The sequence below is a fragment of the Gallus gallus genome, chromosome 3 (assembly GCF_016699485.2).
Source record: "Gallus gallus isolate bGalGal1 chromosome 3, bGalGal1.mat.broiler.GRCg7b, whole genome shotgun sequence".
Lineage (NCBI taxonomy): Eukaryota > Metazoa > Chordata > Aves > Galliformes > Phasianidae > Gallus > Gallus gallus.
Window position 1 is genome coordinate 29,382,915 of NC_052534.1, and position 12,184 is coordinate 29,395,098.

Genomic DNA, 12,184 nt, shown 5'->3' on the forward strand with positions numbered 1-12,184 from the left:
CAGCAAATTCCATTCAGAAATACATGGCGTAAGTGATTAACGTATGAACTATGAAGATTCTTGCAAAAGATATTTCTAGATTAAAGGAAATAGTGGCTAAATTTCAAGGCATTTTTTTCTCCATGGCTTTGTAAAGAGATGATTTAGATGTCTGGTACAGAAGTGTGCTAGACACTGTGACAGATAAAAGATCATGACAGACCTTTCTGTGAGTATTACCAATTAGTGTGTGCTAACAAGCTCTTAAAACCTTCCCAGGAACAGCTGAAGTTTTTGTAACTCATAGGCAAGGATCATCACAGCTATGGCTGACTTTTAACAAACTTTTTGATATATTGACCCCAAATCCACCTCTTCAGATTCTCCAGCCACACCGGTTATAACCCATTTCATCTAAAAACGCACGTGAGATGTTTAGTGTAAAAGACAACCATACCCATATTATTAATGAATGAAGGCAATTTTTTTCAAATTGACTAAGGTGATACTGAAAATAAATCCTACAATTGCAGCAAGTCTTTAAAGCTGTTTACTGATGCAACTACTATGATCCTTACCATTAGATGGATTTTAATCTGCAATAATTGTAACAATTTGAGAAGGCTCTTAGATAACCACTACTGGAAACTGATGTAAAGTATATGTACAAAAGCCATCAAGCTTCTCCGAACAGCAGGGGAAACGGATCTGTCTATCTAGATGCATATGGAAGCACAGAACAGACATTACAACACATCACAGAAATAGGCAATAAGATGAAACAGTAAAAACCCATCAACATACATCATCTGATCACGGTACAGTGTCATCTCCCAGCCTCTATTAGCTCTTGCTGCATCAGTGCAAGTCCCAGATACTTTATCCTGTTTATAATTGCTGATGAGCAATAATAAGGCCTCCATGCCTCAGCTCCTGTCCGTTCCACTTCAGAGCTCACCTATTAGGTTATAACTTTTATTTACAGCCTTGCTTGATGTGCTGCTCTATTAGAGTACAGCTGGAAACTGAGCAGGGGAAAGAAAAAAAAAAGAGCATCTCTAATGGACACTATTATTGCCAGGGCTGGGTGATTTATAGTGCTTCTTGAAGGCTGTTCTATCATTGCTTTTCTTTTGGTGAGAGAGCTCTAAGAAGGCTGGATTTCTAACACAGCGCCCTCCAAAAGTCAAACACTGGAGAATACCTTAGAAGTCCCTTGAAACAACAGCAAAATATCTCTGAATTGTTTTAATGGTATAAACTCTCTTCACTAATCTTTTGAACAGTCTTTACGCAGGCACTTAGCACTTCAGATGAATAAAAGAAATCTAATTAGTAGTGGACCACGTCTTTTTGTGCTTACTCAGTGCATACTAATTGATAAAAAAAAAAAGGAATGAACTAATGGCTTATTGAAGATGCTTGCTGTTGAAAATTTGTAATATCCATACTTTCACAGCCTGTGATTTCTATAACTCCAAAAAGACTGTTGTGTTGATAGTCGAGGTTCAGTCTCTAAGTATTATTACAAGACATCAATAAACCTGAATCTTCAAAAAAGGACCGTGCATCTGCATGGCTGTTAATGCAATCTTCGCATCTTCTAGACTCAAATCTCATACTAGAAAAGACACAGAGCATACAGGATTAGGTGATCTTGCACAAAACAGATGCCACCACAGCCGTCTAGGACAGATAACCTAAGAAAATGTGAGTTTGCTGCCCATATACCTGCACAGAGTATTAAAGATGCATGTTTCATTAGCCATGACTGAGAAACCAAGTATTTGAAAACGCCCCAACTTTAGGGATACAATCTACTAATTGACTTTTTTATTACTGCACTTCAACAGTCTGCTCCTATTGGTCTCTCTACCACACAATTAAAAATAGTTTGAGCACGCTGCAACAACTCCACTGATTTTTTCCAGGTTTCTTTAAGCTGTGTGATATTGTTTTAAAATCTGGCTGTTCTGAATTGCACATAAAATCATCTTTAGGTTCCACAGCACAAAAAGAAGAGCAACATGCTACTTAGTGCTCACTTTCACAACCCAATACAAATGGAATCTGGATGCCCTACTGACTAAAGCAAGCCTCGGACAACCTGCCATCAATCGTAACAATACTTAGCCATTAAGAAACAAGTCAAAACACATAAAAAGCTGTACATCAGGGCACAGTCCCATCTTTTTTTTCCTACAAAACCTTCAGACTCCTGACTCTCCAAAACCTTCAAGGCACCATCCAAACTAATAATTGCAAGTCTTTACTCATTCTTTTCATTATAATCCTTGTCCTATGGGCACACTTTGGAATAGAAATACTTTTTACCACAGCAGTGATTCTGGCAAAGAGGAAGGAAAAAGAACAAAAGCAGACACCGCTATTTGGTGCCATAATACCATTTTTTATCAGCACAGCTCCTCTAGCACGCAAGCTGACAACTGCATGAGGTAAAAACTGTTTTTCGTAAGAGAACTTCCCCCATTCTTGACAGATTTATTGTTTTGATCTTTCTTCAGTGGTTACATTAATGCTAATAAAATACGAAAGGTTTATGCCTTCCTTAATACCCTCCTGATGGGAACCTGCATGCAACATATGTAGGTCAAATTTCTAATTTTCCATCTCAGATGCTGATATATGGCAGACTTTAGGGAAAAACTATGCTTGAAGGGAAAAAAAAAAATCACACAGATGAATTCCGCCAAAACATTCTTCCTTCAAAGTGCTCCAGAGCAGAAGAAATGTTGAATTCTTGCTGAAGAGAGGTTTAGATGCAATATGTGGTATTGAAATATATTGCTTGTATTCACCTAAATAATGTCCTACGAAGGGAGACTAAATGGAACTGAATGTAGTGTGAAACATCCATCCGCACAGTCTGCTTCCTACGCTTGAAGATGTCATACCATTTCTGGCAAACATATTGCACCCAATGTTTTCCTCTCAATTCCCACGTTCCTATCTGGAGTCCTAAAAGCAGACTTTGAAAAGATTTTTATTTCTTTTCAAGATGGCACTGAACAGTAGACTGAGAAGGCAAGCTCTGTAGCAAAGTGTAACTCCTGGTAACAGGTTTATTAATGTAAGGAACTACAAACAAGATATGCAGATTACTGAGCTTTTAATGAAGAAACAAAGGAAAATAAAGCAATTTAAAGCCATTAGGATTAGTTGACTGAAATTTGTGGCATCACATTAAGATATCCTTATTTCACGTTAAACACAAAATGAAATGATGAACACACAGACATACAAGATGCCAAACACTGGCATAAACTAATAATAAGAAATCTACTGACAAAAGTTAGCCAACCACTTAATGGATATTTTCCAACATATCTAACAACTTCAATGGCTTTGTTCTAAGCTCTTACTGCACCCTTATGGCACTGCAAATAAAGGACTGATGTGCCTTTTTGCTAATCATATGTGCATTTTTTTTTTAATTAATATTCATTCAGTTCTGTTTTCAACATGTATAACATCACAGAAAGCTTTCTAATTACCCTGCAATGAAAACAGGTGTTAAATATTATATTCATTAACATACAAAGAAAATACTATTTAGTAATACCATGACTAAAGCAGATTGGTTTGCAAGGAAAATAGAGGCAAACACTTGTTTTTATTTAGGTACACTTCCTTGTCTACATAAGGGAAACCCAGTTTTCATACTCTGGAGAAACTGTGTCCAGCACCTTCCAATGCCAAACTTAAGAAGTTCTTGGGCAAACAATATTCACAAAAATGGCACAGCTTACCATGCACCATTAGAGAGCTCTGAGCCTGCAGCAAGTGCAGGGTAACATAGCTTTTCTTAAATTGAATCTGCTGCATACCGACCCAGTTAATAACATGCACACATGGAATAACCATAGTTCAGCCAAATGTATGATAGCTTGAAAGACTTTCTGAAAGAACGGCCTCTGAGGAAATTTATCTTATACTTCTAAAGAATTAAGAGTCCTTTATTAACTATGACAACTCTTCCCTTCTGCATCCAATACAGCTAAATTAATATATAAATGTAAAAACAGGCAAAATCTATTTTGGAAGCAGACCTAACTAGAATGTTACCACTATCTAGATGCCTCTCCACAGGAGGTTAAGGCTTTCCATAACAGTGCTAGTGGAAAGGGTTTAATGAGCTCTCCTTAACACACTGCAAAACCAATGTCTGAAAAATGTCTGAGCCAACACAGATAGCTTGGATGCCTGCCTAAACAAGTACTGGTATGATTCTTTATGACAGATCTGTTGCAGATGCAGCAACTTCAAGCCTGGCAGTGACCTAAGACATCACTAACACTAGCTCTGTGAGAGATTATCTAATCTATATCCTCCGTGTAGAATTAAAATCACTGTTAAGAACCCAAAGCAGGAAAAATTTAGTCTTGATTAGGGCAAGCATCAGCTTTTTATACTGCATCTTCAACCAGAAAACTCCAAACAGTTTTATATTTGATATTCCAAATTCAAAGGGGAGGATTTTCCAGAACAATACAGTATTTGCTACACTTAAATCAAACTAGCTACTTCTGTATTTCTGAGGCAGCCAAAGCTAGCTAAAAACATACTACCTCTAGGGACTTACATTTAACAGGGCTCTGCCACACAAATACTTTATATAAAATGACAGTAAATCAACAATGTTTTTTTTTTAATTTGGCACTCTCTAGATATAGTTACTAGCTTTGATCATTAAATTATTATCGTACAGCTACATGCAAAATCCAACTGCTTAACCCCCAGAAACACATACCTGAGTCACAAGATCTTTTGGTAGGTGTAGTTAATGAGGCATGAGCTGTACCTGTGCATGGCCCACCTGCAAACAGAGAACATTTTAAGTCTCAAAATGCCATCTATATTTAACATCTAAAACCACATTGAGATTATACTTAGAAATATGAAGTAAGCTGCAAACACTTGTCTTCGGAAGAACATATGGAAGTAGTCTACTATTCTCAGTATTTCCTTCCTAGTCAAATCTGAACGTCTTCTACTGAAAGAACAGATAAGAAGCTGGAGCAAAGAGATAAGTTGTGTTATACTTCAATATTTTAAGGGAGCTTTAAGAAAATATCACTGTAATTGTGATTTTTCCATTGTTGACAAAGGTGCTGTTTATGTTGGAATAAAGCTAGAAACTTAGCTAAACAATCTAAAACTAACACACATGAAGAACTGAGCACTTCCTTGATGTCAACAGAAACCCTGACACTGACTCTAGTGAGATAATGACTTTGCCTCTTATCTTGTTCTCATTATGTTTTCAAAGTGCAGCACAAGCATACATTAATAAACTCTTTCCATGTTTAAGGTTGTTTTTTTTTTTTTGAGCTCTGGACTATTCCCATTCATTTGGTGTCTGCTTGGTAGTAAATTACTTTCTGGCTTTTTCTCAATATGCATCATCGCTGAAGAGTTCTCCAGAGATCTTGTTAAAATAGCAACCAATTCAGTGCATTCAGCAACTGGCAGGAATAATAAATAAAAACAAAACCTACACAGTGGAGCCAAGACAACCTGACAGTAGCAATACCACTGGTAATGACATATCATAGCTTTGATAATTGGATATTATAAATTGGATGATGCTAGTTGGACTAGATGACCTCTAAGGGTCCCTCCTGACTCAAACGACTCTATGATTCTATGATCTAGTAGAGGTTTGGCTATCAAGATACCAATAATCAAGTTTGCACTGAATTTCTTGCAATGTAAGTAATAGCACGCTGTCAATACAGCAGAGCTGAGTACAGTGGCAGGATAAGCTTTAAATCTAAGTCTTCACCTGCCAAGAAATACTTAATCCCTTTTTTTATTCTCCTTCAGTTTTTGTATATTTTGGTAGAAACAATGAGTATCTTGGAATACATTTTTCTCTTTTTAATTATTTTTAAATTTGACCCGGTTGTAAACTGTTTATTTCTTTTTACCTCTCCCCAAGATGCTCTCCCTTCAAGTTCTTCTTTTATTTCAACATATTTTTCCAAGTAAAAGGCCTTGGTTACCCATCTACACTGTAAAACTCATTTTAACACCATGAAAAGAAAGGAAAAATAGGCAACAGGGAGGGAAAGACGTAAGGGAATTCTTGGGGTGCATTTGATTTAACTTCAATGCATTTGGAAGCAAATATCTCACAGCTTTTACAAGTTTTTCAGTGAAGGACTTAAGTTTTCTGGTCTCCCCCAAAAATCCATCTTGTAACATACACCATTTCTTAACAGCACAAGAGGTCATCTTTAATGTGATGGCAAGCTAAAGGCAAGCTAAAGGCAAGCTGGCAATGGCTTGGTCTGCAAGCAAATGGCTAGACCCTCCTGCTGGGGACCTTTCTCAAAATTACCATGTCAAAATTAACAGAAAATATTTACATTTGCTTATATTTCAGCAACCAACTAAACATAAGATCTTTACTTGCCACTCGCAATACAACAAGTTAGTATTCATTTTGCACTTTTCTGTATTAGTTTTTCTTTCACTTAATCTTCTTTCATTAAACATTACCTTCATGTATCTTCAACTTGTAGAGCACAACACTAGTTTCAACACAGAATATGTGGGGATTTGAATGCATACATGCTTAATAATTACAGGCACGCACAGTGCCTAATAAACAGTGAAGGCTCCCTGTCCTTTGCAGTGCTTCCTTCTGTTACTGTTTTTGTTGCATCATTAAAAATGTCATGCATAATTCAGTGCTATGTAGTATGGGCTAGACTGTGCAATTCTGTGTGGAAGTCATTATATTGAATCTTCTAGTATACATAACACCCAATACAGATACCTTAATACTATTTGAAATAGGGCAGTGTATTTTTCGTAGCTTTGATAAAAATTCTGCACGAGAGCAAAGCAAAGTCAGCTACAGCAGAGCACCAGTGCTTTTTGGCTATACCCAAAAGTAGCTTATGACTTCGTGTGTTTCAGGATAGATCTGCACCTTTGTTCTGAAAAATAACTTTTTCAAGGGAATTTGACTCTGATACACAAAACACTTCAATGCACAGCAAAAGGCCACACGTCTAAGTTCTAACATAACACCCACAGGGCTGTAGATTTATTTTTCTCAGTATAACCAAGAGATTAAAATGGAAGAATAAAGATAACTTTCTATTCTATATCCAACTAACAGATTAAACAGTAGCTTCTGCTCCTATTTTTTCCAGTATATGCCTTCTGACATTTGCAACTCCTCTTCCAAACAAAAGCAGCTGCCGCCGAGCAATAATGTGGTTCTGAGAGCAGATGATTAGAAATGCAAAAATACTAAAAGCTACTGCAGAAATAATTGTGACAGTCACTGAGTCTGCAAATTCAAGCACAGAATTAAGAAAGGACAAAACAAAATCCTTTAACCTGAACACTATATGACATAGAAAGGGTCTTGTTAATGCAGCTGCTATGTTTTTGGCTTCTCATACAACTAGCTTTCTGTTAGCTACTGTTAACAGTGCACTAAATACATCAATTGGGAAAAACAGGTTGTCAAATTACTAAGAACTGTGCAACTCAATGAATAAGCAAGCATTTAAAAACAAGCTTTCTCTGGGAAATCTCTGAAGCAGTAAGATTTTATGTATTACCTACATTTCAACACATTTTATTAATTACTATAGTCTATTCTAATTTATTTATCCATGTTTATATCGACCTTCAGAATGCCTTTCCACATTGCTTATCCACCCTCCTGAAAGACTAACAATTGCCAAGCAGCACCTATCTTGCAGGACAGGTGTAACCTGTTAAAGGACCTTCAGAATTGGGGAAGTAAAGTGAAGTGATTCAGACTTTCCTGTGCATGAAAAGAAGCAAAATACTAGGGCAAACTCTCCTTGAACCCACGATATTTGAGTGAGGTGTACAGTACTTTAAAATACAGCACTTTGAATGGTATCTATTGACCAGAGGAAAGATGCATAATGGAGTGAAACTGTGCTTATGTAAGATCACAATAATACATTGAAACAATTACAGATAATACAAAATCTGTAAACCAGATAATGAACAAATGTGAAAATTAAGTTAAGGAGCACGAAGCTTTGCAAGGTTTGTTCCTCTCTGAGCACATCTGAATGCAGCCTTGAGCTTTCAGCACTGTGATGGTTCCTCCTCTCCAGAATAAGCAGACCAGCTCTGCCTATGCAACAGGCAGAAAGAGGGTGATCATAGCAGAGCACAATATTCTTGAAAGGCAGTGCTGTTGCCAGGACAAGGAGAATTTTACTGCTATTTGCAATACAGGAAGAAAATCTGTCAAAAACCAGTAATCTACTAATGTACATTTGCTGAATCGGTAGAAATCTAATCTAATCTAATTAATCTACACAATTGAGTTTGAAAACAGTCATTGATTACAAACACAAATACATAAACAAATCTCTCAATTTAGTCTGCACAGACAGGATAGTCTCTATGGAAATAATAACAAGACATTTTAGAGCACTTCACTACTTATCTGCTGCAGAACACGTAATTTGCCATGTCATTACCAAGCTGATAAGAGGATTATGCCACATACAAACATATACTTTTAAAAACTTAGTTGTACAAACGTGCCATTATTTATTCTGTGGATTTTTATCTACGTGCAGCTTTCACAGAAGGAAATGAAAACTGGAGTGCTTTGCTGCTGTTGGTGTATTTAACAACAGAAACAAAGGAAACAGCCATGATTCAGATTCCATCTGACAGTTGTCAAGCTCCATTACTTGCTTTTGCTCAGTTTCCCCATTTGTAAAGTAGACCTGATACTTCCTTCCTTCATTTGAAGTGTAAAAAGGTGCTTTTGAAAATGGCAGTTAAATTATATTATAAGAAATACTTGTATATAACCTTGATAAGCGGGCAGTTCTAAACCCGCATTTGTGTTATTTGGCTGTGTTTCTGTCTCATGTTCCAAGAGGTCCTTTCACTTTAATAAATGGGACCCTAGGATGCACTGTCTACTCTGCAGTGCGAACTGACTATAAATCAGAGGGAACAATTAACAGTGGTCTTATTCTGCTGATTTTCATTATATTTTGAAATTATCATGCCACAGACAGGGAAAGAAGTGTTCATTTCATCAGTCTGTGTGCCACATCTTTCTAGCTTGTATGTTTAAGAAATGTTCTTCAGATGACACTGGAATTGTAAGGATCAGATTAAAACTTAGAGAAAGATCCTCAAATAATGCTAAAGGCAACTCTTCCATCAGACAGAGTGTATTCTTTCCTTTCAAATTTGTAACTCCCAAATGTTCTGTATTGGCACCAAATGTTAAGTGGCATTTCTCAGAAGATAACTCCAATAGCATCCATTTCAAAACAGTTCTGTATTTTGAAGAATTGTTGTAAATCTCCTGAAAAAAAAAAGTGCTTGCATCCAATACTTAAAAAAAAGCATCTTTTGTGATAAATGTTCAAGAAAACCCACGTTTGATAAACGAAATGAAAAACTGAATTACTGATAATTTAACATTAAGCAGTAACAAAAGGCTCTTCTTGTACAGAGTACCTTTAAAGAAAATAAGGCTAAAAATAATCTCATAAGATGAAAAACATCTCCTACCGTTACCTGACTTAACAATAATATAAAAAAGCTGAGAGAACAGTTAGTTCTTGTGATATATAGATCCAAAGATGAGTGTAACATCAAACAACAACCAGATGCATTTTCTGCAGTGGAGGTGCATGTTCTCTTTTTTCCTGATACAAGACAAAATTGAGTAGAAGAAGACAGAATGTGTAGATCCGGTGAGTTTGTAAGGAAAACCAGAATTACTTCTCATCACCATTATCTAGCTACGACAAAGCTATGTAAGCTTTGTTAGTTATGTGAGTTTAATTGCAATATTAATTCACATGGGTCACATAAGCTAGTTTTGTAGTCCTGTGCATCTTCAGCAGTTACTGCACTCTTTCAGACAGGAGGAAACACCTACTAATTGGTATCAGAAAGAACAGGTCAGCAGCAAAGCAAATTAATTTCTACAACCGTCTATAACAAGCAAGACGAAAATAAATTCTAGCTTGGTTTGTTTATATATTTAATATATTATAAAAGCAGGTACATACGTAACATTCAATCAAAGATGAGCCAGAAGAACATCCCCATAGCCAGAACTATAAAAATGACAGGATATACAAAACTGAGTTGTATGGCAATGAACAGGTGATTTCTCAAGTACTTTCAGAGCATGCATAGGAAAGCTGACCTCTCTGACTCCCCCGACAAGCCCAAGCAAAATACAAAACCTGAAGTAGTTTGAAGTTGGTAGAAATCTTTCACACGTTGCCAGAGAAAAGGCTACCCAACAAAGAAAAAAAGATGTGCTTGTTTATCCACTTTTGATGAGCTTATGTTGGAAAAAAACTGACAATAACTGTTTTTTTTTTTCATTATTAGTACTCAGAAGACTATTACTTTTCTAGTACTGTAGCCTGTGTTGCTTTTTACAGTCATGCCTCAATAAGCCATGAAATTTAGAGGATAAACATTCAAAAGATGCAGCAGAAAAAAACCACTCTCGCACCTTTCTGCCAGAGATCTCCCATGGGAGACTGCTGCATCTGTGTGTCAGCTGTAGTGCCCCTTATGTACACAAAGTAAATTCACCAAAATAACTCCATAATTGGTTGCAGCTCAGTGCTCGCAGCACACACAAACGTTTAATAAAAGAAACAACGTTTTAAAGCTTTCTTTAAACTTGTCTTGCAACTCATATGTTTAAGCATTTGAGACAAATTGATGAAAATGCTTAAGCTCAAAATGCAACAGTTCAAATCATGGAAGTTATACAATAACTAGAGAAAATATACAGGCATTCAGCCCTGACAGTCACATTTAGGCTTCAGAAGCTCAGCACACACAGAGTTACGGTGCAGACAGTGACCATCACCTTTTCCATGCTGAAATAAATCTGGATGTATTTTGTGACATTTACAGCAATACCTCAGGTCTTTGTGCATCTTCTTACAAAGTCTTCAATGTAGAAATGCAGAGCATTTAACAGTTCTAGAAACATCAGATATTCCTTCTGTCCTTTTTCAATTGTGGTTTTTGCTAATTTGAGGAGGCCAGGAAGAGTTAAGCACATAATTAAAATAAAATAATGTCAACTGAAGCTAAGAACCACTGAAATATCAAATCTGATCCAGCTGCCAGAACTGGAGATGTTCACGCTGACATTTCTCCTGTCACGTAACAACACAGTTAGTTTTCAACCTGCACAGCGTCAACTTCAGGGCTACCCACACAGTGACAGAAAAATAATGTGACAGCCCCAGAGAAAGCAATGAAGACTTGAAACTAAGCAAAATTATTCCATATTCAGTGTGACCTTTTCCTTACCAAAATACATAGAGCCTTCCTTAATAAGCTTTTTTTTTTTCCTTTTTAAAAGTGTGGGTAGTTTAAGGTGGAGCACGGGGTAGAAAGAAGCAGAAGGCCTTGGACAAATTCCTTCTTTCTATGTTAGAAATAAACAACTCTCCCTCCCAATAAAAAAGGAAACCATTGCCAAAGCAGCCAGTTGATACGGTGACTAACACTAAAGTAACTTCTGCCTTGACTTCCTAAATGAAGGGAGCCAAAGTGAAAGATAAGAGTACATTAAAACTAAACAGAAGTTCAACACACAGAAACTTATCTGCATGTAAAAAAGCAGAGGAACAAAAGTTAGGCTGATTTAACAATCTGTTAAGAAGCAGATCATTAAAATCCATGGAAATCTAGACTTAGTAAAGCAGTACCAACATCAATATATTCCTTATCTGCAAAAGCTCATTTCAGAAAACTTAGAGCCACTGATGATATAATAGACAGGAAAATTTGAGATGGAAAAAGGCAACTTGAGTGGTATATATGGAAACTAAAACAAATAACATAATCCTACAAGTCTTTCCCCCTAGAGCTCCTCATTTCCCTAAAAGCATTTTAAAAAATCAATCAAACAAACAAACCATGATATGCAATACTTCATAAAACCAAAACATAAGTGAGAGGGGAAAAACATCCTGGAACTTGCATCACCATCTCTTGGCATAAATTTTTAATGCATTATTTTTGTTGACCACAACTGTAATACTGAGAACTGCCTTCCCTGTACACGATCCATCAGCAAAGCAGCCATTGCTCAGAACTGAGGGCTTGGGAAAGAAGTCACTGTAACCTGGGCATGCATACAAGAAGCTCAGTAATTGTC

At 36.6% G+C, this 12,184-nt stretch overlaps 1 protein-coding gene across 2 annotated transcripts in view; it reads right to left on the reverse strand.

Moving 5' to 3' along the window:
- ZFAND3 (zinc finger AN1-type containing 3) overlaps window positions 1-12,184 on the reverse strand; it is a 130,664-nt gene that overhangs the window by 27,911 nt on the left and 90,569 nt on the right. For both annotated transcript variants that reach the window (XM_046939078.1, XM_015283794.4), the window contains exon 5: window positions 4,751-4,816. In XM_046939078.1, the coding sequence (XP_046795034.1) occupies window positions 4,751-4,816 (66 nt within the window). The remainder of the gene's footprint in view (window positions 1-4,750; window positions 4,817-12,184) is intronic.